Source organism: Pecten maximus, chromosome 8 (assembly GCF_902652985.1).
Source record: "Pecten maximus chromosome 8, xPecMax1.1, whole genome shotgun sequence".
Taxonomy (NCBI): domain Eukaryota; kingdom Metazoa; phylum Mollusca; class Bivalvia; order Pectinida; family Pectinidae; genus Pecten; species Pecten maximus.
Genome location: NC_047022.1, coordinates 7,299,970 through 7,327,520, shown reverse-complemented (window position 1 = coordinate 7,327,520; position 27,551 = coordinate 7,299,970). Strand labels below are relative to the sequence as shown.

General features: G+C 37.5%; 1 protein-coding gene across 1 annotated transcript; it reads right to left on the bottom strand.

The window, feature by feature from the left end:
- Positions 1 to 776: 776 nt before the first annotated feature.
- Positions 777 to 25,935, bottom strand: LOC117332499. Its single transcript, XM_033891430.1, has 2 exons — positions 24,646 to 25,935; positions 777 to 3,862 (listed from the first exon to the last, which is right to left on the bottom strand). Exons 1-2 carry the CDS (start codon positions 25,383 to 25,385, stop codon positions 3,649 to 3,651), a joined length of 954 nt encoding a protein of 317 aa, XP_033747321.1. The 5' UTR covers positions 25,386 to 25,935; the 3' UTR covers positions 777 to 3,648.
- Positions 25,936 to 27,551: the final 1,616 nt, after the last annotated feature.

Here is a 27,551-nt window from a genome sequence, read left to right as displayed (position 1 = left end):
CTTTTGCACACATTTCAAATTTTCAACTTTTGTACACATTTCACACTTCGAATTTTGCACACATTTCACACTTCGAATTTTGCACACATTTCACACGTCGAATTTTGCACATATTTCAGACTTTCAGCTTTTGCACACATTTGAAACTTTTAAGTTTTATACACAATTAACACTTCGACTTTGCACATATTTCAAACTTTCAACTTTTGCACACATTTTACATTTCGACTTTTGCACACATTTCAAACTTTCAACTTTTGCGCACGTCTCACACTTCGACTTTATGTCATCCGATTTTGAATCCATGCATTCTTTTGAATTAGAACCCGATCGAAATGTTGATTTTCAACACTAACGGTCCCACTAGTGCTAGCAGCGACAACACAGTTCTGGACGACGGGCGGACGATTGGATATTCGTTATACAATGGTACTACTTCGTTATTTTCCCTTATCATAATCAACAAGATTCTAATCTACGATTTTTCGAACAAATATTTCTGATCTAAGGCAATTTTATAGCTTTTACCCCACTTGATCGGCCAATGCGCCAAACAATATCCCCATCTGTAGGCTGCTCCAGAACTGTCTGTATCCATGACGTGACGTCACAAGGGTATGTTGTAGGTCCCTATGGTGTATCTTAGAAACTTGCTATTTGTCGTCAAACCAATTACTGGTATGTTTACGATGACATTGTTTTGAAATGGATTGTATTATTATATCCGGTGGCTTTTCCATTGCGACTAAATAAAAATAAAAGAAGTCAAACAAAAATACATTTATGTACGATTTTTATTGTCAGAATACATAGATAATGAATAGTTCTAGCATACAGATGTGTTACATCAAATGTACATAGCACATGCCAACAGAATAAGGGACCACAATAAATAATAAAAACATACTTAGTCTCGTTCAGTCAGACGCTTGATCAATACGTAATAGGATGCGCAGACAACAAATCCGGTTGAACGCGACTTAATAAACATGCTGTAAATCAATTAATTTTCGCGAGAATATTATTTTTGGTGAAAATTCATAAGAAAGTGTGACAAGTGCGAGTTCACAAATATTGCAATTATTCAATGAATTACATTAAAGGAAACCTGTGTTTCTAGGACTACAGAAGTCCCATGAAAAAGAAATTACTCGCGGAAATTAATTGCTTTGCGTGACGCATACTACATTAATAATCAAACTGTCGAGCGATATCCGACAAAGGGATAACAACTGTAAATTAAGAAAGAGGGAGCGATATCCCAATAAAAGCTGATCGCTAACAAACGTCCTTTAAACTTCAATGCACAGTTTGCCATTCGGCTAACCTCGGTTGATTCCGGTACCCTTCATCCTAAGTACGGAATCTGCCGAGATGTGACGAGTATAGAGTTTGCAATCAATCGGAAGCTGCCGGTACTTCCCGTCAACGATAACTGAATGTTTACGGAAATTTCCGACAGATCACGATTGGATAGGCAGTTGCGAAGTTTGACTTTGACTTACATGTAAAACATACCCGTACTTCCACTCACGTTTAATTAGTGATAGACATATTTATATACATTACATTATTGTTATTTACATCTGAATACATCAAACATTCATGCTAAAAATATGTTAGATCTATTTTCGAGTTGTTTCGGGATCTAAAATGGGCTTCTTTCATTATCCAACATGAGAAAAAATTGAGAGACATTGTAACATTAGCATTAGTTTTAAAAGTCTCGTTCAACCGGACTATTGGTCACTACGCATTTCGTTATGAGCATGGCATATAGCCAAACAAGCGTTTGGTTGAACGAGACTATTGTAGCGTCAATCGGAAACCGTCGGCACTTATCGTAAACGAGAACGGAAAGTGCCGACGGTTTCCGATTATTATAGCGTGAGACTTCAAGGCGGTGTTGCTGTAAATGATATTTGGGCGGTGTTAAGTGTAGATGACATCCTCCTTCAAATGTAGTAGTCGATGAGTCAGTTATAAATGCGATGTAGCGATTACGTAGACGAGGGTAGAAACAGCAAGGAAATGTACACCTTGTAATTGAAATGGATATCATCCATCTCGTTCACAGAAGCCATTAGTAGTACAATACATTGTACACGAATAACGGTGATAGAATCTACCTGGCTTGTAAACATTTCAATTAATATATATTTACAACCGCTAGTACATCGGATATGCAGGTACATGGGGGAGCTGCTGATCTTTTGATTGTAGGTGAATTAACCGAGTTTCTTATTTTTTTTTCTTTCTTTTCTTTTTTTTTTCAAAATGAAACAGAATCCATGATGTACTCGCTGATTGAGTGATTGAGTGCAGCTCTGTGAAGCTGCTTTTAACTTTTTCTTAGTTTGATAGTATCTACGACGCTGCCATTTAATTAAAACACAGTCTATCTATACAGAGCCGGTGATAATACGGATAAATTTAATTGAAATTTTTAAAATAGGATTTCGCTGAATTTTCCGGCTTCTGATTCCATAATACCGATAAAAAGTGTTGAATACTTAGTTATATCACGAATACAATCAAAAGTATTCGTGGCATCCTTTGACTACATTTTATGAAATTAAAATGTTATCCGGAAAAATATGTCTCTTAAAATTGAACACTTTTTAGTGTATTCCCTGTATGGAACAGATATTGGATATTATTTAAAAAAAATAGCGTCAACATTTGATTATTTAAATTTAAATTTAAATTATTTAAAAAATCACGCTAATTGCTGCACAGGATTATTTGCTAATATGCTAAATGCTCAATATTCACACTTAGCCAACTTTTACACCCATTTGTAGCGCAATATGGATACATTGTTATATACATGCATGTCTCCTACAGCTAAACACATACAAATGCCATTTTGGTGTCTACCTTGACAGTATCCGGCCAATTGTGATTGGCGATATATAGCGGATTCCTGTCCGTCCTTCCGTCCGTCCGTTAATTCTTCGTCAGCTAATAAACAAACGGACGATAAGACAGCGATTCCAGCTGTGGATAAAACTGTCGATTCTACGCCGATGTCGTAACATTTTGCATCTTGTTTTACCCTTTTCTATTTTCACAAAACGTAGATCACGTGTTCCTCTCATCCTGTAGCCCCAAAATTAGAACCCAATATTCACTAACTTGGATTTCCTTTTGAGGGGAAAACGTATCCTTAACATTTTATTCCTCGCATGCCTCCTCCCCTCCCGTTCCTACCAGACAAATGTCAACATGCAGTGCCCGGATCTTTTATTATGTGGTCCAAGCTTAGGGATCCAGTACTCCCTTATTTGAACGTTCCCTGCCGTTATCAAAATATCAATGTTCAATATCTCTTAAAATCGTTCCAAATATAGAAACCCGTGTCCGCCATTAAACGTCCCCGAATCGGGACCCCACTGCATTCTACAATTGTCCCCGTTTTCTAGCAGAAATATCATTTATCGCTGATGCAAAGCGTGTAGGATCCCTTACATCCTACACGTCATCCTCCCCTTGGGACCCCGTGTCGTCATATAACTATCCCCATATTTTCCTTGCAGGTTGCGTAAGGTCGCTTGATTACTACGATTTGACACTTCAGAACTAGAATCCCATGTTGTTATCAGTTTTGTCCTCCGGGTAGGACTCTGTGTAGGACTCCGGGTCGTCCTAATTGCTGTTCTCACAATAGCTGTACGGCTCCTGATCCTCTATTTTGACTGTTTTCTGTTGTTCGTATTCCTCACAGCGTCCCCACCAGGACCGACGGACGCACACGTCCTCCATGACCACGTTGAAGCATTTCGAGCCCATGATATTGAAGTAAATCCTGCCAATAAGGCTAGCCATCGGCGAAACAGACTGTTTCAGGCAACCCCGGAACCTGCAACACAGTAAGATATTTGTGCATTATAAATAAACTGTAGGATCAATGATGACATTAAATGATCGGTAATTCTCGGTCTTTTCCGATATCATATCCCGGAATCGACCCAAAATTACCGATTACACTTTAGCAGTACATATTCAGTCATAATTCCCTTCATATATATCTCGGAATGTCGTTCATTTGTAGCTACATATGTATGTAAAGCAGGTCGGGATTTTATTTGTCGGGAGCCACTTGGGCATTTCCGGAAACTACTACCGTCTCTACTCGTCACAACCCGGCTGATTTCGAATACTTCCGATGAAAGGTACCGGAACCAGCCGAGGCTAGCCGATTTATAACGCCCCCGCATTGTCTTATCACCAGCGAATATAGCCCAGTTTGTTATTGCGTAACGATCTCTCGCAGCGCCACCTGTTGTGTATTTATCTACAACGATGAATTATCTACCCATAGTATCTCCCGCCGTTGCCAGAAACACTTTAACCGTGCATTAAGCCAGCAGTTGACTTTAAGGAGCATTTTTATTGTATAACCTCGGGCATGAAGTATTTCCGGTGAATATTTTATTTGAAATGTTAAATGACGAAAATAGACTATAAAAGCTAGAAGATGCTGTTTCCGTTGTGTGTTATCTGTATCATATATCTGCAGGTGCTCACAAAACCTCGTGTTGATATTGAAATTGTAAGCCTTATCAAAAAGTGATTCAATGGATTTTATGTGACAGTTCTTAATTTCAACGAAGTGTTCTTTTCGTACGGCTGTATTTGATCTCGCGCATATTGTTCAAACAATCCATTGTTTCATGCCCTGTCAGAGTTACATGTTACTACGCCAAATTTTGTTATGCACAGGGATAGGGAAAGGTAGAAAATAGGTTCAGTTACGAGTCCGGAGAGGTATTTAATATTTAAGGACTTTCGGGACGGAAATTCACATATATTGCTACGTCATCAATACATGTGTACTATTGTCAATGTTTTCAGTTGTGTTATACCATATCAGGGATACAACCATTCCCCGTGGTGGCTTAGACTGTAAAGTCCGAGCTCTCAGCCGGACCCGTCTTCCAAACCCCGTCCCTCTCCCCGGTCCAAAACATTACTCTGTCAGCCGTTTTTTATCCTCGCGCCCCGGCCCAAGGCTTCGCTCTATCAGACAAACCCCTCTCCCGCACCCCGGTTCTAGACTTCATCCTATCAGATAAACCAATCTCCAGCTCCCCGGTCTAAGATTTCCCCTTGTCAGACGTTCCTATCCCCAGCTCTGCGGTCCAAGATTTCAACCTGAGGTACCCATCTCTTGCACCCTGATCAAAGATTCACCCTATCAGACTTACCCCTCCCCCGCACCCCGGTCCAAGACATTATTCTCTCAGCCCCGTTTTGTCTCCCAAATTTCCATCTAAAATTCTATCGGCCATCCCTAACAAACACCCATGCCCGTCAGTCGTATCACTTGACCTCCAACCCTCCGGATAGTCAGTCATACCCATCTCAACCCCCTACCCCCACCAAAAACCCCCTGTCAAAAACACGCCATTGCAGTTTATTACAGAACAATGTCATTCATATGCTTTATATAAAATTTAGATTTCACGCTGTCTATACTACAACGAATTCGCTTGCACTGAAAACCTTCCCTCAATAAATCACAATTAACAATAAGTACTGTATATGTACCGGGATATTTTAATTATCCTTTTTTTCTTATCTGTACCCCATCAATTAACATCAATCCACAGTTACGTCCTAGACATTATACAAGTTCGGCACTTAGTCATTTTCTTCATTCAGATCGAAGTTTTGTACAACTTTAACTGTCAGTTATAATTACTCACATCAAAGGCGCTGCTAAGCGTAAACACGAGTTCTTTATGAATAATGTGATCCTCAGTCAGGATTTCATGAAACCGAGAAAAGTGAGAGCAGGGAAAAATCTCATTAAACATAGAGTTAATTGCTCTGGAAAGCGAAATAAATTATAAAAGTGATTATAAAGTAAATTAGATTTTGGGCGTTGGTAGGCTTATCTGCCGAACTTGTGTACCGTCCGCGAGTATAACGCGAATATAATTTGTATAGGTTGAATGCCGAGAATGTTTCATGGCTGAAGATCACGTTTTATGATCAATTTCGGATATAAATACACAATTTCTTCTGAAAATATGTTTTTTATTGAGTATACAATATATATATTGGAATATATGGCCGTGAATTTTCCGAGTTTGCTCGTGAATCGTATGAGTGAAGCTAGGGTTGACCCCCACCCCTGCTGAACTATACATGTACGTATAGAAATGAACCGTAGTCAGTCTAACCGTTAATATCTCCTGTGATTCAGTTTATCAGGGTTTTTTTTTGCAATCGGGAACTATCGGCACTTTCCGTAAACGTTTACGGAAATTTACGATGGTTATCGATTATAATGTGACGTATATATGACGTTGAACTAGTGACATGCAAACAGTAATCTTTGTATTAAATAAGGTTTAAAAGAATAAGTATTGAAGTATGTAACTGATTTGATAACAGAAGCATTACAATTTCTTTATGCTCCGTAATACGTGTACTTTTAAAATCATTTCCGGAGGTATTGAATCTATTTCACACATAAACGCAAGATTTATGTTAGGTATCTTGAAATACAGTGCATCTTGCAAGATCAGATTCAGAACCCCGCCATGAGATTGACCAAAACTTTATTTTATCCATGAACATACATATTTTTTTGTCTCGTCTGAATAATTTGCTAGATTCTTCAATTTATCTAAATTTACATACCTCGGATACGGAATCACGGAAACGCCCCTGATATCCTACCGTTTTAGCTAAGAACGAACAGAAATTCACCACAATTAAAATATCTGTATTTCGTGCTCCCTCCGATACAAAGATAGGGTATACAGATTTACCTTAGTACAGCATTCGTTTGTCCGACTATCTAAAACACAGTTTATGTTCATCGCTTTTACGACAAATAAACACATTCTAATTAGAATTTCAATTCGAAAATCTTCGCCTATCTCGGGACTTAATTTTCGTAAATATGGATGAAGTGATATTTTACAATACTGCTGCTTGTTTCAAAAGCGTCCACCCTTTATTTAAGAATTTAATGGCCAATTATATTTTGTTTAGGGCTTGATGACACATTTGAAAGGAACGCAAACAATTTATCACGTAGTTTATGGTATGCAAGAATTGATGACGTTTTGGAAAGTACACAAGAAATGATGACACATACAAATCGATAATATTATTCAAATAACATAATTGATGACGTATGCAAAAGCTGCATTACACAATTAAAAGGTAAACAAGTTTCAGTGACACATTAAAAATGGTGCACACTTATTGGTGACCCGTTTGAGAAATTATTTATTGACTTACATGTACCTACTTATAATACTTTCGTTGTTCTGATGCCAATTCAACGTTTCTCAGAAATATGCTTTTTACGTTATACATTAGTTTAAAACCTGTTAATCAGAATTATCTCTGAAAACATTTTTGAGTTATTTTTATAAAAATAAGGCGAAAAATACATGTAAAATAAGACGTATAAAGATCCCTCATATGGTTATGTATATAGTGTAATTTTGATGGGCAAATATTACGCAAAAATAAAAATCTCGCGAAGAGTAAATATTTGGCAGAATCTAACAGCACTGTGTGTGGTCTAAATTAAAACATATTCAAACTGTCTCTACTGAAGTCAGAACATCCTATTTAACGGACGTGTATATATTTACAATGTATCTCAATTTCAGGTCAACTAGTGTCTAGTTTCGAGGAAGTAGTTCAACGAAAGCTCCAAAACAAAGTCTTATTTGTGCTGGAGCCAGACATACATGGATATATATTCTAGTATTACATATTTAATATACTGGAAAATTGTTCGCTTTTCTTCGAAGGATAATGCAAAGTCTGTTCACATAAGATATAAAACGACAATTTACTTCATTCCTAGTCCGTACGAAGCAGTAAACGCCATACCTAGCTCTGTATCCTTGAACATTATCACACAGAAGCTAACTATATCCTCGCAATGAATGTCATCTGTCGTTGGTCAAACACAGGTGAGATTCGAGAGACACCAGCCGTCAAGGTATTGCCAAATAAAATCACCTTTGCTACTGATGTTTCGCACCATAAAATTTATCTTGTAAACAAAACATATACATGATTTACATTTTAGGTGGGCGATAGTACATGTGAAACTGTATCCTATTGGCGCTTGGCAGATCAAAGCAAACGTTCAGTTGACCATGACAAGCGTATTGTTGACAAAGAACCTGTTTTATGAGCGCTTGATATTATACAGAAACGACTTTTGACTATTAATTCAAATTAAACCTCTAATATCTGAAAAAGTCATAAATTCTCCGATTTTAACAATAGGCTTAAATCACCGGTCGATTTCATGACAACATTACGATGACAGTATGAACAGTGGCTGAGGACTTCTAGCTATCCTGAAGTCTGATAGCGGTCATTAGGGAAACGCTATCGGACCATTTCATCAGGACTTGTCGTTAAGCCCTTCTCGGTTGTTTATTTCACCCACATGACATTGACAGCCACTAAAGGTCACTTTTGTAGACAATATTTGTCACATTTTGAAGAAATAGCGTTTGGATAATTTTGACATATATTTCGCCATCCCGGCGAAAATTCGAACGTTTGTCATTGGTTTAAAAATCATTACTCCTATACATGTTTCTGTTAGTAAATTCGCGAATTGATTTCTCGAAAATGAGTTTTAAGTAGGAAAATACATTCGGAAAACATATTTGTTTTTTTAAGTTAACAATGGGCTACAATTGTTCTTCGGTACATCCCCTGAAGGTCAAAGGTTACGACACACTATTCGCGATTACAGGGGACACCTCAGGTACCATTAATTTTCTTGGGCCGACGTAAGTCCATTAGTTCTAACTCATTTTTCGTTTTGGGCCTCGTGAAAAACATCGTCCAAGTCGGGAATGTAGCTGATGAACAAAATTAATTTTCTTTAGTTACGTGCACAATGTCTTCAGACTGAATCTTCTTAATTTGATGAGCACGAGTTGTTTCGGAATTAATTAGTTTTGTCTTGAATAATTAAAAACATCGTGTACCTTTGAAAGAAAAGTGTTTTAAAACGCCATATCGCCCCCTAGCAGACCGTTACTCTCTACAGCACAACGTACCGTAATTTATATCGGAGTACCAACTCGTACATAAAAAGAGAAGACACCTCTCTTTTCCCTTTTATTCACGCTTTCTCTTCTCCTTCTCTCCGTCGAATGTCTTTAAATACCCCTTCTATGATCCCTATCCCTTCTTTCCTCCTTCGTTCATTCCCCGCCGCCTTATTTCTTCTGTCACTCCCTCGCCTTTATAATTACTCTCCTTCGCTTAACGTTTTTGTCCCTCCCCCCCCCCCCCCCCTTCACATTTTCTATCACTGTCATCAATTCGTCCCTCCTTCTTTCGCTCCTTCCCTCGGCTATCTCCTTTACCTACTCACATTCTGAATCCAACACCGCTAACCCCTTTCAAATCTATCCCTCTCTCTGTCCAGCCCAATCTAAAGGGTTACATACTACTAACTATAGTTAAAATAATACTAACTGTTGTTTAGATAATACTAACTACGGTTAATATTGGTCAGCGTTACCCTGTCGACTTTGACACGCTCAGTATCGATTTTAAGCTCGCCTTCAATCAAATTATTTAAATTGACGATTACCATCATGACCGTCTAATGATAGTCATAATTCAGTCACCCCTCCCTGTACGGTGATAACCATATGTTATTTTCCCCGCTACCAGCATGCTCTCACACCAGTCTGGGGCGTTATAGTTTTAAGTAGCAGACATGCATTGATGTGCGAAGAAGAATTCAGGATTTTATTGGGTGAGATGAATTTTTATCATGATGTTATCTTTGAATAAAATACAGTAGAAATGTGTATTTTTGCTGAATGTTTTTTTTTTTATAAATTGCATGTGTCATGAAAAACTGCTACACAGAAAAATATTGACTAGATATATGAAAAACATAGTTCCGATAACGCGCAAAGATGGGACCGCGATAGCTCAGTGGTTAGAGCGCCGGCCACGTAACCTCAGGTGAAGGTGCGTGGTTCGACTCTATCCAGTGTCGTTTTGTGTTTCTCTGGAAGCTGAGAAACGGGCCGATTTTTGCTGTCGTAGATATGTCCTTGGGTAGGATACTTTACCTTGATTGGTCTGAATGGCGACGAGCCTCCCGTATGTTGTTCAGTGAGGTAGTCACCAGCTACTACAAGGAGACCCCATCTCAAAATGACCCTGGCTGTTTCACGGGTTGATATACCCAGCAAGAAAACAGCGGGAAGTCACCTGACACATGGCTACTCCTTATGACTTTTCTGTTAGTCAGCGTCCATGTCAATGTCACGTGTTTTGCATGTTTGTCTCTTTACAAAGCATGTTTGTCGCTGACGATTGGACAACTGACCAAGGGTTTTATAGCGCTATCACACTGGATTGCCATTATCTGGACACAGTAATCATGTTATACTGACAACGTCACATCATACTGATAACGCCACATTATACTGACAACGTCACATGATACTGACAACGTCATATTATACTGACAAAGTCACACCATACTGGCAACGTCACATTATACTGACGTTACATTATATACTGACAACGTAACATTATACTGAAAAAGTCACATGATACTGACAACGCTACATTTTACTGACAACGTCACATGATACTGACAACGTCACATTATATACTGACGTCACATGATACTGACAACGTCATATTACACTGACAACGTCACATTATATACAGACGTTACATTTTATACTGACAACGTAACATTATACTGAAAACGTCACATGATACTGACAACGCTACATTTTACTGACAACGTCACATTATACTGACAACGTCACATTATATACTGACAACGTCACATGATACTGACAACGTCACATTATATACTGACGTTACATTTTATACTGACAACGCTACATTTTACTGACAACGTCACATTATACTGACAACGCTACATTTTACTGACAACGTCACATTAAACTGACAACGTCACATTATATACTGACAACGTCACATTATATACTGAAAACGTCACATTATACTGACAACGCTACATTTTACTGACAACGTCACATTAAACTGACAACGTCACATTATATACTGACAACGTCACATGATACTGACAACGTCACATTAGATACTGAAAACGTCACATTATACTGACAACGCTACATTTTACTGACAACGTCACATTAAACTGACAACGTCACATTATATACTGACAACGTCACATTATATACTGACAACGCTACATTTTACTGACAACGTCACATTATATACTGACAACGCTACATTTAACTGACAACGTCACATTAAACTGACAACGTCACATTATATACTGACAACGTCACATAATACTGACAACGTTACATTATACTGACAACGTCACATTTTACTGACGACAGACTACCCAGAAACTGCGCCTCCGTCCTTGTATTTACAACCCTATATTACATAGACGACAATTAGATATATCACCAAACATTTAAACAACATCAACAGTCATTTGACTGGCAGTATGACGCGGATATTACGTTGATAGGACAAAATACGTCGAGATGAGGAGAAAGTCGCGTGCAGGAAACAGCACGGACATAATGCCAAGATAAACAGAAACGAGATTTTCATTGTACTGGAAAGATCATGTTATATAGAACGACTAACAACAAACCTAATGTTACACAAAGGTTTGTTGGTAAAAGTACATGAAGCTATGTATATCGAGTAAGTAATCTGTGTGTAAGCGTCTTACTTATACGGTATTGAGCGGATAAGTATGATGACGTCACATTGATCGGCTAGGTCACGGTAACAGTGCCGATATAACAGACACAGGGGCATGACATAATGCTACACAATTTTTTTTATAATGCAGTCGCGGTTACATCCGGAAAATCTTAGTAGTTTCCGACATTTTCCCGAAATTGTGAGAACGCGTCCTTGTACATGTATGACTTATATCTACCTACTGTAAGTAGTTTCCGACATTTCCCGGAGACATCCGAGAATGCGAGAGCGCGTCCGTGTACATGCATGACTAATATTTAAATGGTTTTCGACATTTTCCGGAAACTCCCGAGAATGTGAGAGCGCGTCCATGTACATACATGACTTATATTTGATTAGTTTTCGACATTTTCCGGAAACTCCCGAGAATGTGCGAGCGCGTCCTTTAACATGCTTGACTAAATCTACCCGATAAATTCCTGCATCTATTTCATTGTTAAAATGATATGTTAGTGTAATTTATGTTTATTTTTTCCCTCAACGCAAGTCTGACATAGAATCACCACTTAACATCAAAGCCAGCCAGTACACAGAACTCACAATGCGGAAATTACGAGCTTTTTAATGGCAACCAGTCACCAAATTGATAATAGTGATGAATGTTTAAAATATCTAAATAGACATTCCGTTGAAATGCATAAGTAGGACGAATGGGTTTATTCTTTTTTATTAACAGACACACTGTTTCCATTTGAGTCTAGGCCGTTGCTAAGATATTACTTAAAGCCTGGTACCCCTCAACTCAACCCGCCCTTCCGCAAAGTGAGTGGGTTTGGTTGGTAGTTTGGAGGGGCTTTAAGATTGCAAAGCACCAACAAAAAGATCAACTACCCCTGTTTTTTTCTGAAAAATACTGAACGTCCTTAGTGGATATTCTTATCAAAATATCAACATGTTTCACGATTTTATGGTTTGAGGTTTGAAGAGGTTAGAGGTTTAAGTTCGGATTAACGTTATTACGGATTAACCAGGGATCGGATTAAAAATGAAAACGTAATCGCGAGTGGCATTTTATTTGGTCCAATATCAATCACATAAAACCCATGTTCTAATTAATAGTGATATCACTGTATTAAATTCTTAGTATCGTAGTAAATTTGGTTTCGATTTTAATGAAATAACCGAGGACTATTCAATTTCTAATTTCATGAGCAACACGGAAAGTAAAGCTTTTGTTAGGACTAATTTGAGTCATATCTTGCATATTTGAAGTGAATCATAAACTCTACTCGGCTAGCCTCAATAAATACGATAAAATCTACAAATAAAAATGAAATCGACATTGGATTTCAAACTTCATAAAAGTCGGTCAATGATATTGAAGATTACGTTGTATAGCTTAATACTGAAAATCAATAAGAATCGAGTGTGAGTCACTTTCACATACTCGATACACCCAACTATACTTTAGACTGGTATAACCCCTCCCCCCCTTACCCTGCTGGTAGAGTGTAAGAATTGCCAAGAATACCTGCTTTTGGATCTATCTGTTACCTTAAAAAAAATCTTCCTAATGTCTCTGTCACCGCCTCACTTTCCTTTCCGACAGAGGTTGAGAGTTCGCCGGGGAGGAAGGCTTTATATTCTAATCTTCTGACAGAAAGTTACTGCTAATGCTTAGCATTCAGTATTTCAGGATTGGAAAGGCTGATTCGTCCGTTGTATGGTGTGCCCGGGTGATGCGTCCTGCTGGGTGCATTCGGCAATATGGTTCAGTAAGACAGCACTATAAAGTCGTCACCAGTTCTGTGCTATCAGAAGGAGACAGATATGATCATATCTCCCAAAACGCACAATCACTACCCACATGTGTCTCGCACACAGAGGAGATTATCCTTAAATTACCATAACTGTTATAGCATTTAACAATATAAAGCCTACCCCATCCCAACATAAAGCCGTCCGTTAATGCTTCGACTGAGTTATCGCCCTTATGTAGTGTTCTATCATTATATCGAGTCCCGGTTGATTTCCGGTCTGAACGTTCCGACTGGATTGAAATACCTGCTGTATTTTTCACACTCTCCGCTTTATTTTGCTTCGAAAATACATTGTACACTTAATACTGTGAATGGGCGCCGCGTAGTGGTCAGAAATGACACTAGGGTAGGCAATCCAGTCTACCTCCACACCAGACTGCTATCCTTTTCAGTTATCTCCCTTACACAAGTTGCACAGGAAGCAGACAACTGACTGCAAAATTACGAAATCGCAGATAGATGTTTAGGCTGAATAAATTGTGAGAGCAGTCAATTGTAAGATCTGTTATACAGCGGAGCGCAGCCCTGGCGGATAGAAGAGAAGTAAGGGAGAGCACTTCTTACCTCTACAATAGACTGATATCATCACCAGTTACCTCCCTTGTGTACGCTACACAGAGTGTGAGTGTTGTGCAACCCTGGCAGAGAGTAGATAACTAAGGGAGGGCAACTAGTCTTCCTCCACTACAGCGTACGCAATGCACTCTGGGAAATATTACAGAGTGCATTTTGGTTCTCTCCATAGCATAATAACACAGGGAGAGATTGAGTAGCGATTTAAAACAAATGCTCTCCCATTACAAAACTCCATATTTGAACTTGACGTTACAAAAATATACTATTTGGAGGCAGTGTCCAGGCAGTTCATCAAATAAATGCAATTTTAAAAAGATCATGCTTCATTAAACAAAGAATTTCCACAGATCCCATCCCTTCCTCGCTGATGGTGTTATCATATTAAAATGTGGCTAAAATGTGGCTAAATATAGAACGATATAAAATTGTTCATTTCGTTATAATAACTTCTTAAACGCTTCATCATGATACCTCGAGAAGTAACAGTGTGCATGTTGTCGTAAAAAAAAAACTATTTTAAAATCGGTTATATACAATGTAGACGTGTTCGTCCATATCATGTAAAAGAAAAAAAATCCCCGTTATTAAAATATATGTTCATTTGTCAGTTCTGGACAAAAGAAAAATCTTACTTAAAATAGCATGCGAATATCATTCGGCGATTATGAAAACTCTTCCAAAAAAAGTCAGGTTGACCCAATTTTGTTTACTGTTAATCTGGACTGAAACTTTTATTGAAACTTGTTTAAGAATTTTATAGAAGTATGTGCTACGACACCAACAGTTAAAAGATAACTAAAATGAAATAGGCTAACACTTCAAGAATTCAATTACGGTAATAAATTGCCAAATTTGGGGTCAAGAAGTCCTGTTATCGCTCGCCATCCTTTCATATGGGCCCATACAAAGAGTAGCGTATCGGTACAACTCGGCGCGAGTACCATTTTGAGGCTTGACCTAAGCGACTTATTGACATCTGTAGATAAGTCATGGAGTGACCGTAGAGACTGACCAACGTTGATGAAGATAGATCGAAAGAAAAACATACTGCGGCCACTAAATGACCATCAATGTGTGAAAGTTGATAAGAGCTAGGTCGAATATACAACTTTAAATTTTCCCTTCGATGAGAACGTTCGATAACTTAGAAATCGTACATGAATTAGATGCTAGGCTGCTTAAAAGAGCCATCATCTTTTGTGCGAGTTTCATTTTGAACACAATGCAATATGAAAGTAAAGAGATGGAACTTATTTTTAACATACAACGGTCTCACGATGTCAAGAGAGAGTCAAGTTCAGTCAACTTAGATCGAGATGCAGGAATTTCTGTTTTTAATTCGCGTAAAAGTCGGGATAATGTTAGGTTGTTTTGAATGAATGTCTTAAGAAAAAAAAACGAATAAAATTACATTGGTATTTTTTGCGTATTAAAGAATTAGGCAAGGCTTTTGAGCCAGGCCCCTGTGTTATAATTAAACTGCACAGTTATTTTAAAATGACCTTCACACTTATCTCATGAGTTTAATTAATTAATGATCAATTTAATCAGTGTTACATAATTTGCGTCTACATTTAAAATTCTTAACTAGTACATCTTGAACCGCTCGCGTGACGATGCCGTTTGTTTGCTTGATTTAATTACTCCAATGGAGAAAGCTGTGTTGACACTAAACCCACTTTGGAAAAGTTCCCATATCTAAAATTAGGTCCGGATACTGTATATTAAGCTCGTATCTGATACATTCTAATTCCAACGCATATATTCATATCAGATTAAAATAAAAGCGATCATATTTTTAATTGCTTGGTTTTAAAACTAAGGCTATGATCATGTTGTCACCAGGTGGTCGCCTGTTTATAGCTGAAACATTATCAAATCCCCTCCAGGTGGCGTTAGTTGTATAACTTACAAAAATAACGTTTTATTGAAATTTAGTCGTCAAAAGGGATGTTGTTCAATAACGGTGGCGTTTTTGTTATAAATTTGTCAACAGGTGGCGTTGGTGAGAGACGTCACCGGGTGGCGCTGATAATGCTTTTATTTCTCAAAGGATGGTCAAGTTTAGTATTTCGTATACCCGATAATTTGACCGGTCACTTTCTTCGGGCAATATTCAATTCTGATGCGTCATCTTACATTTTTTTCTCTCTTTTTTTTTCTCCAGAAAAGGAAATTTATATATTTAACAGGATAGTCGTAATGTATATGACTTACATTGTTATCTTAAATATATGGACATAATTTCTCTTTTAAATTGTTAATTATTCTTAAATTCAATCAGTTATAGAATTTCCGTAATCCTAATAGAATATTTTAATCAATGTTTATAAAAGACTCGCGTACTTAATCCATGGCCACATCACACACATACATACACAGTACAACAATAAGGTGTTAAGGGATGGTCAGCGCTGACCCATGGTCATTCAGATCAGGCTCACCTGACCACAGCTCTTAACAAATAGGCATACGCTTCAGCGCTTAAAACCAAATTAATAATGCCGGATTTCTAAATTTTTGACACGTCGCCAAATTTCCTTAGTTATCAAGGAGAAAAACTGGCTGTAATGCACGTCACTATGTTGGAGAGGAGAGGAGAAAAATGGGAATCAGAAAGTATGTTACAAAGTGGTTTTTGAGTGGGCGGGGCAAGCATACAGACACTTGTAGATTTACTGTGACAACTCCCTATCATTCACTTGGTTCAAGGTTTATCTTTATTTTATCAGTATTTTTAGTTTTTGGGTGATGATAATTCCCATAAATCCCGTTGTTGCGCTGCTCTGCTTGCTACTGAAGATAAAGTAGGAGGAATGCAATGTGTCGGGAGGGGTATGGGTAGTGACAGATCCCAGATCGAGTAACATTACACTATATGCTCAACTGTTACATATATCGTAACATGAAATGCTCGTTATTGGCGAAGCACTTATCAACTGTATAAACAAGAAAGGGCGTCACCTTTCCACTCATGTTAACTCATATTTGCTTAATTACGTCATACGCGTGTGACGTCTTCATTTCAGTTATATGACGTCATCATTGTGGTATTACCATCATGTATAGCGAATCAGTGACGTCATCATTTCGGTGATGCGACGTCACCATTGAGGTACTACCACCATGTGTAGCAAATGAGTGACGTCATCATTGAGGTGATGTGACGTCATCATTGAGGTACTACCATTTTCATGTGTTACGAGTCAGTGACGTCATCATTTCGGTGATGTGACGTCATCATTTCGGTGATGTGACGTCATCATTGAGGTAATACCATCATATGTAGCGAATCAGTGACGTCATCATTTCCATGATGTTACGTCACCATTCTGGTACTACCATTTTCATGTGTTACGAGTCAGTGACGTCATAATTAATTTCGGTGATGTTAGGTCATCGTTGTGGAAGGCATACTAGCATCCTGATATTTGTTGCGAATCAACCTCATTTGTAAAGCTGGCCCCATCAGATTTTATATCACTCTTATATCAGACATAAATAATATATATCTTTCTATGAGACACTACTTAATCTCTGACCAGACATTTTTTACTCTGAAATTGGACACTTTCTCCTTCAGACGAACGATTATGACTCCTCACACTTGAGGCCTCCCTTAGATGAAAATGTTTGTTTGTTTGATTGTTTGTTCGTTGCATTTATCGCCCGTATTTCGCCCTGTGAACAGAAAGGCAATTTTGAGGCAGGCTATCACTGTAGTAGCTGGTGGCTACCTCAGTGAACAACAAAAGGCCCATTGCAAGCCAGAGCTATTAGTGTGGCTCACCCGAGGACACAACCACGGCAAGCAAGTTTCTCAGCTTCCATAGAATCACAGTCCGGGTATGAAGCGTCGAACCGCGCACCTCTTCACCTGAGCTAATGATAGGTAATTACAACATTCGGTATGAATAACTTCCTCATAGGTATTCGACAAATCATTTGATATGGGTGGTCTGGAGATATTTTTTCTTCATAAAACATCAAAATACGTTATTTTAACGGCTGTAACATATGAGACGAAGTGGAAATATATCTCACCGGTACGCAAACGTTGATAAAATGATAGTCGGACACATTTCTCAGGTAACGGACCGGTGGCTGGGAGTCATTCAAAATATTACACGGACCACCCCATAGAGGAACGTTTTTAATGCAACTATCATCATTTTAAACCGAGAATTGGAAATGATCGCTTTTGACAGGTTCCTATTTAAACTTGTAATGAACTCTTTATATATAAAATAGATATTTTGGAACTGTTTCCACCAGAAGTTGGAGATTAAAAATGAAAAAAAAATACAAAAATACAAAAAAAAAAACCCAAAAAACCCACAACCAAATAAAAACATCATCACAATGAAAGCTAGCATATACCCTTAAAGTAAACGTTGTCCGACACATGTTAGACCACCTGGCCTTGTGGTTTCCATAATACGATATTTGATATGGGTCGCTTGCTAGTCTTACTAAAAGTTAAATAAAATCGATAATTAATTTCAATACACGAGCATGGTTATAATGCTAATCTGTTTACGGACCGTAACGTAAATGTAATATATATGTAAATCTTGACCAGAGTCCAGTGTAAGACAGGTATTGTTCTGTTCAGAAAGTGTAGCAGTATGTCTCATAGTCTACTATCGGTTGGTAAACTGGTAAAATAAAAGGTAGTTTCTATTATTTATTGAATTTGAAAGCAAAGTGTCTCGTTTAGGGCTGGTTATACATTTTTAATACATTTCTAGTAATGTTAGTTTATGGGTGGTTGGGTGCTACAGTAGTAAGACACTTGCCTTTCACCTAGGCGGCCGGGGTTCGATTCCCCGATCGGACGTGAAAAGGTATGGGGTCGTCTGCCCGACCACGTGGGTTTTCCCCGGGTACTCCGGTTTCCTCCCACAGTAAGACCCCTCGCGCGCTTCTATCCGGGCCAACAAACGTGATTAATATAAGTTTATATAACTTGTTTCACAATTGTTACAAAACAAATAAAGTTTCCATTTTTGTTACTAATATTAATTTCTCCAGCTCAAGTTTTTACGGATAGCTCCTTAGGCACGTATATGCTTATGATTTCAGTTTCAAATATTTACTTTTGAACTAAGCTATTATAAACAAAATATGTACCATTTCTTTTTATCTTGGTTTCGCTTCACTTCTTCCGCGGCTATCAACAGGATCAAAGATGATTTTTCTTGATTTCTCAACCTAACAGCTAATGGAATATTTAGATATTCAGTAATTCCCCGTAATTTTATCAATAAATTCGTGATAATGAATTGGGGTACAATTATCTGTAACTGGATGTGTGAACTTGATCGCCGCTCTCGTTTAAATTACTACGTTTTGAAAAGAATCGAATACAAAGCACGCGCTCTTGAACACTAATCTCATCAAATTTACGTAAATACGGGGTTGTGAACTATGGATATTGCAGTTTAATTGGTTCACAAGATATTTATACAAAAAAAACTTCAAAAGGAATCTGAAATATTTATCTAGAATTTCAGATAATTTATACGACTGTTATACTCTTATATAAATAAATTATATGCACTTAAATAGCAGGTAAAAAGCCTAAAATGAAATAAATTTATTCAAATTAGTGATTAAGATTGTGTTTAAGACAGATATGATTGATGGGCTCGGATTTCGACCAATCAGAGGGTACACAATTTTGTGTGCGGCGCTATTAACCGACATTAAATTGCTCGTGGGGACAAATTATTGTTGAGTACTTAAAGTTTTGCTATGATTCACAACTGTTTACGGGGATCAAATAACCACGAGTCGCTACTTTATACACGACATGATTTTAGCGATGTATTCTCATCATCATTACAGTAAATAATTAAATAATTTTCAAATCTTAAACAATACCGGAAAAAACTAACATTTCAAAAATCAAATTAAGCAATGTTATTTAGATAGACACGATTATAGTTCAATGGAATTTATTTGAATTAAGATTATCAAGCTAAAGCGATACTCGCATTTTGATAAGTAAATTATACATTAGCTAGATAATACTCCCATTTCGGTTCGTGAACTTATACATCAGCCAAATGGGGTGCTCCCATTCTGATAAGTGAAGTATATATTTGATTTAGTTAAACGAATACTCCTTTTTTAAATACTTAATTCTGATAACTGAAACATACATTATTCAAAGTAACACTTCCCATTTTGATTAGTGAAATATTCATTAGTTAAACGAATACTCCCATTTCGATAAGTGAAATATACAGATGTTCATATTTTTTATTTGGGACTTGTGCAAGACTTAAGGTCTTTAGCTCGGAGAAGCTCCAAAATTCTGACTAGATGTCTTTCACCTCATTCTAACGATGACTTCCCAATATCGGCTGTAGCAAGATGTTTTTTTATACAAAAGGGTCCGAAAAAACAATTATATATATGTATATATGTACAAACGCATTCCATCTCGTCAGCAAAAATTAGACGCACGTGTATGCATAATGAGCGTACAGCATGTATAGTATTGCCCGACATGCTGTGTAAATACTATGATTGGCTGTATTGCTGATCATCGTCGGATCAACTACGTCTCAACACAGAGAGAAAAAATCTGGGCTCAAAGCCTATTGCTGATGTAAGATGTCTGCATCCTCCTCCAGGCTGTTATCATTTCTCTAAGTATCGCATTGTATGTGCATGGTATATTAAAGCTTTGTTGACACGACGTCTCAACATTCCTAAGAGTTTCCTCCTGTCTCGACAACTTGTTGGCACAAACCGCGGGATGAGTGTAACGTTTCAACTACTTGACAAAAATATCTGACTATGTATCGGCCAATATTTGTCTCTCTCCGCTGTATATGTAAACGAGCCTCGCCCCGGTACAACACTAGGTTTTAAATTTAATTCACTTTTCTTGAAAGTTCTCGTCAACAAAACTTGTTTGAATTGGAACAATGGTGTTAGAATTTCACTTTAGGATCAAAGTTTCATCGTGAAAGTATTCCTCTCGAGAACGAAAGTGGTTTAAAGTACAACGGCTTCAAAAAGTGATCAAATTGTTTACACTCAAGTACAAAGAATATGGGGCATTGGGTTTCGAAATAGAAGGGAAAATGTTGGCTATTTTTATATTAGATGGACAATTTAAACATTTTGCCTGAAAACGAAAATATCTTGAAATGCGCGGACTTGAAATAGACAATCTTGAAATTGACACGGAATCCTGAGGCATATTGGCAATGTATGAATACCAAGATTTGTGAATACCCGTCACAAATATATTTTAATTTTTGGTATTACGTTTTAAATTGATAATACTTTTCCCCGGCATATTTGGAATGCGATATACTGTTAAGTCCTTTAGCACAAATTTCAGTGCGTAAAACTTGGACATGTCATCAACACCAATTTTTATTGGATTTTTATACCAAAATGTCAGTACATGATTACGGACTGCTATCAACAGTTTCTGATCTAAACAGCACACAATGTATAATTTTAAAACCAAACTTTACGCAAAATACAATTTGCAGAGAACGGAATATAATGAAAAATATATCACAATCATATATGCATTATATACAACATTACAATGACACAATGCCTAAATGACAATCAACACCTAGCTGACATGAAATTGAGAAATTCTTCTCATAATTGAGAGATACTTCTTTAAAATTGACACACCTCAACGCGAACTTAACATATTGACATCAAAGATGTTGATTACGTTTCAATGGCAAATGTTTGTTTTTGTTTTATCAAATGGGGACCGAGGTGGCCGAGTGGTTAAGGTGTCCCGACACTTTATCACTAGTCCTTCACTTCTGGGTTGTGAGTTCGAAACCTACGTGGGGCAGTTGCCAGGTACTGACCACCAAATCCTGGAATGTCCTTAAATGACCCTGGCTATTAATAGGACGTTAAACAAAAAAACAAACAAACAATTTATCAAATATTGTTTGCTGCACGTACATTTTCGTATTGACTGAAGTATAACTCGTTAAATACCGATTTTGTCACAAATATCCCCCCCCCCCCCCCCCCCCCCCCCCAAAAAAAGAGAGGAAATACATTGAAATAAAATTCTTGAACAAAACAAAACCTGATACATCGTTAAGCCTATATTGGATGTGACAATGCACAACACAATCGGCTGAGGATTGCAGTATCCATGCGTTAATTGATTACGGAGATCCCGGATCGGAAACCTAATGACAGACATCACGCACGTGCATTGATTACAAGTACGGGATTAGATGTTCGTTACGTAGACATCAACACGGCGCGTTGTCGGTAAAAGTATATACATTAAGGGTTTGAATGTACTTTGAGCACACACAAATGATTTTCACATTTGCATGTGGTCTTGCTGAAGCTTCACCGAATTGACTAGATGCAATATTTACTATAGCCCGAGTTTCCTCTGACCCTGATACCATTCCTGGTGTAGTGTGGAATTCTTCGACACCGACAATAAATGTTTTGGGGTAAATAGATATCTATGGTGTTATGTCACGCCCGATTTTATTGTATTTACACCAGATTCTTAGCGACACCAAACGATGCTGAGGAATTCCAGGTTTTCATATACATAGTAGTGGCCATACACCAGACATGGTGTCAGGGGCCGTACGCCAGACATGGTTTTAGGGCCAGAGGAAACTCGTGCTATATTTACTAGTTACATGTTAATGTTATGAATTCGCCTATATATTTATACTTATCTGATTTCGCGACTGAATGTCGTTTTGTTGCCATAATTGAAACTTTCACACTAGCATAATTTAGTTTAAATGCTACATGTATATCAAAAAGCTCCAAGTGCAGCAGTTTTTAGCTCCCCCCCCCCCCCCCCCCCCCCTACCCCATGGGTACATATTTTCCTTAAATTTCGCAGGTTCATATAAGCAGCATTGCGTGTTCACATGTTCAGGATATTTAATTACTTAAATTGTCAAAACAGGTGTACTTCAGGGGGATCCCATCAAGCCAAATACATTCCAGGGGGAGAGAGGGATAATTTATTACCAAATCTCTGCAGATGGGCAGATACTCTGACTAATATTCAATATTGGAATGGGTCCCATATCGTCATATGTCCTGACTGATTCTCATATAAGCATTGATGGCGTTCCAAAATTGGATTGCGTTTTCGTATCACAAATTATGGCAGCAATGGGGAAATATATTGACCGTCGGTGAAGTAGGAGTGCAAGTGCATTTGCCTCTCTGTTTTTGTATGACTGTCTGAATATCAATATACATGATGCCAGGACGTTAAACCCCGGCTGGCCATGTGGCGCAGTGGTTAGTGCACCTGCGTTTCAAAAAGACCGCCGGGGCTAGATTCACTATTCATCTACCCGACCACGTTCCTGAAGAAGATCTGTACGCTTTTGCTCGGGACAATAATTTAAAACTGATAAATTTAGCCGATAAAACTGATTTCATAATTGTTTCAAAATAAATAAAGTTTAATTAAATTGATAAAAAAACTATTGATAATAGTAAAAACAAAAAAACCTAGCAGTGGTTGCCAACTAGCGAAATCTTAGTGTTAAAACTGCATCTGTTATACCGTTGTATAGCGGAAGATATGACAGATTGCGTAGGAAACGCACTTAAAAACGTGGCCTTGACCTTTGATCGGGATCAAGTATTTGCATGCTTTTTTAAACTTACGTTTTCATATCAAATATTTATTTCCTTTTATTGAAACACAACAAACATCCGAAGAATGCTGATATCAAATTTACAAAAGTATGCGATGATGACATTGGGCGTGATGATAAACACTAGGGTTTATAGCTATAAAGCCTTAGGCCTGGAAAAATAAATCTCGACAATGAGTTTAACTGAATGTCTCACACAATCTTGACACTGCTCCCGCGAGGTGTTTTGTTTGCTTAGAGTTATTGTAAACAAATATAAAATTCTTATCGAAATTGTATCAAGTTCAAAGTTAGTTTTTTGAGTCCATACAATACGGGAAACAAGCTCGAGTCGTGTGTAAAATTCATAAATGTTGAACAATGTTTTTTTGTAAATGAAGCTACGATTTTGTTTAATTATTTTAGACTTCAATATAGGTATAAATAATCTAAGACATTTTTCCCTTTCGTCTGTATTGGTTATCTTGAAACATTCATAAGTTTACCTTTATCTATTTAGTTGATTTAGTCTAAAACCAAAAAATAGTTTGTGCTGTTTCCTGAACGTCCAGCATTTTCTGTACCTTTACGACACTTGTACAGCAATTTTCAAGGAATTATGATTTCCGTCCAATAAAACCCTTAAAAATACTTTTTCTAAATATCAACCCACTTAACTTTTCAAATACTTTAACAGGAAACATTCAAATGTATATTACTTAAAACAAAATGTTTGAAACTTTGACCATACCTTTTCGACCGATTTGTAATCGTTTTGTTATTAAAAATGTAATGAAAAAAAAAAACCGAAAAAAAAACCGACAAAAAAAAAAGAAAAATTTTACAAACAAACAAATAAAAATATATAAATATTACGTTAATATCACATTGGAAGAAAAACCTACCTTTTATCGCAGTCGCAATGGAGAATGGCGTGAAAACGGTAGTTGAAATAATTGTATTTCGTTGAAAAACATGGAATTATGTCTTGGCAACAATCATGATCCCGACAACAAACATCCGCTTCCTGGTCATCTCCGAGTTCGTCATACTCCTTCGCTATTTGACCACGTCCGCACCATTTGGTACCCGGAAATATAAGATATTTGTTAAAGAAAGATCGTTTCCGCCTCTCGTGATATTCCGGAAGTGCCTGTGCTTCATCGCGATTGAAATATGCAAATGATTCCGCAGATCTAGTAGTTCTTCCTGAGTTAAACTTTGAACCACTTCCGGTAGATTTGTTTGCAAACTTTTGGCGTACTTCCGATATAACATTCGGATGTATATATTTCACTTCCGGTGTATTAGCACCACTCGTGGTTGACAGAGTACCATCCACGGCAGAGTCACCGGTTGTATCGAAATAAGCTTTCCGGAAATCAATGCCGTCCGGATTGTGGCGATTTTGTTGTCTCTGAACTCGTTTCACTTGTCGCACATATTTATGGCATTTTCTAATTTCCTTGTTGATTTTCACCATATCTTTAAATTCGCCTAATTTCTGGCGATTTCTGAAACCCTTCATTGCAAATTGCTCACCATCATCTTGAACTGTGTGGTAAAAACGAAAAACATCTCCATGATTCCTTCGTCGGAAAAGATGCTTTTTGAGAGTGAACTCATGAACAAATTCCAAAACCATCTTGGAGTTGTCCCCGAAATCACAATCTTTGAGAACTCCATCTTGATACACACTTTGTATGATTTGTTTTCCGTTGCTTACGCGTTTGAAATGAATTTCGTTTGGTGTTTTCTCAAAAGCAACGGTCTCCAGTACCAAGACACCCCTAAACGCAATGCGTAACTCTTTTCAAGATTATCATTATAACTAACAATCATAAAATTTCTGCCCAGGGACTTCGTATCCTGGACAATTTCTTCATCTGTGACTTCGCGAGACGACCCGCCACAAAGTACCACCAAGAAAACTAGCACGGTAAATCCGTTATGAGAAGGCATATTCCTTCATCTCATGTAGAAAACACACACAGGAACTTAGTCCTTTAAAATGATCGCCCTCACTGAAATATTGATGAAGTTAGGAGCCGGTACTGTCTCATATAGACAGTCACACCTCGAACGCAAATTACAACTTTATGCCACTATGAGCCGAGAGTAATTGTCGGTCTGTTTGTAAGCGATGCGGTGTGCTCGGTGTGAGCCCGGCGAAGGCGCGTGGTCGACTGACTGGTTTACACAACAGAGAGAGTCCTATAAAATAGTATCGGCGCACTTGATTTGACACGGCTGACTTCACCCGTAGAGCGTAGCTTAAAAAATAGATTAATGACCAGTTATTTTTTTTACTTAGTGGTCAGTTTACAAGGCACATCTATAGAAATGGTCAGTTGGAAGTGTCACCTAAAATCTGGAGATTAGGAATTTGTGATAATGTTACGTACAATACTGTATGTGTAAGCTCGGCTGGAAGTACATAATAGGGTTATTTTAGTAATAAAGTACAGCTATAATTAGGTAGAGAAACATTTACAGCAACTTGATAAATACATCTATGTTAAGGGTTGGTCAGTTGGTCAGGTGGATAGTTGGATGTGTCATCCATCTCGAGTAAAGTGTTCAGCCGGTTTTGAATTCTTAAATTTTCTTTCGTATAGCTTCATGTTCATTACATAAAACAAAACCAAAAACAAACAAAAACAAACAAAAAAAACAAAAAAAAACAAAAAAAACAAAAACAAAAACAAAAGAAAGAAAGAAAGAAAGAAAGAAAGAAAGAAAGAAGACAACCAACCAAACAAAAACACTGAAAATTCAGTTCTTTAGTCTATAGAAAAAAACTTTTATAACTGAGTTCGTCGGCTTGAAAGGTCACCAAGCATCCTTTTTATGAGAAACGTACTTAACTATTTTATGGGTTTTACCTTCAAAGGAATGTGTAAATGACACACATGTACGAATATCACCCTTGAACATGAATTTGGTAAATAGATACAGTTTATCCCGAATATTATGAATGATTGACAGAAAGCTACAACATGGCTGTTTTCAACTCCATGTGTCACGTTACTTAATATTTAGGTTGGTAAATTGGTCAGTTGGAGATATTTTGACAAACAAAAATAAATGTTTTAAATTGAATGGTCAGTTTGGGTTAGTGACAGTGTGTAAACGTATTTTGAAATGATCAGTGTTCGAGTGTATAGTGTGTCTCGTGGTAGCCCGAGTTTCCTATTGCCCTGACACCACGCCTAGTGTAAAGTCCTACCGCACACCAGACATGGTGTCAGGGCCAGAGGAAACTCGGGCTAGTCTCGTAGCTGTGATATACACACTTCAAAATATTGATCACCTTTTAAGATTATTTGTTTACTTTCATTTCTCACACCTGGTGCTATAAATAATAAATAAATAAAATAAAATCACATTTTGAAAAAAAAAAAATCACCTGCGGGCAAAATTTTAGTAGAAATGAACAGCTGCATAAAATGTCAACCTGACGCTTAAAATATTTTAAGTTCATTATATTACGACCTAGATCCACCTGTTGTAAAAACTGTACAGCGATTTGAAATGCCACAGGTAGGTGTATTAAAGGGCCGGCCCCAACCCCCGAAGTAGATCTCCAACATGAGAAAGTCTACACTTTGTCAATAATAAACACTAAATTAGAAAAAAACGGTTATTTTTCCTCGTGACAAAATAGGGGAAATATTGAAACATGATTCCGGATTCACTCTTGTTCAATCAGATTCGAGTTTAATGCACGGCTCCCTGTCACCCGTATCTTATAACAGCAACCGTATGTCGCTACAGTTCGGCAATTACGGTGTACGAATTAAGATAGCAT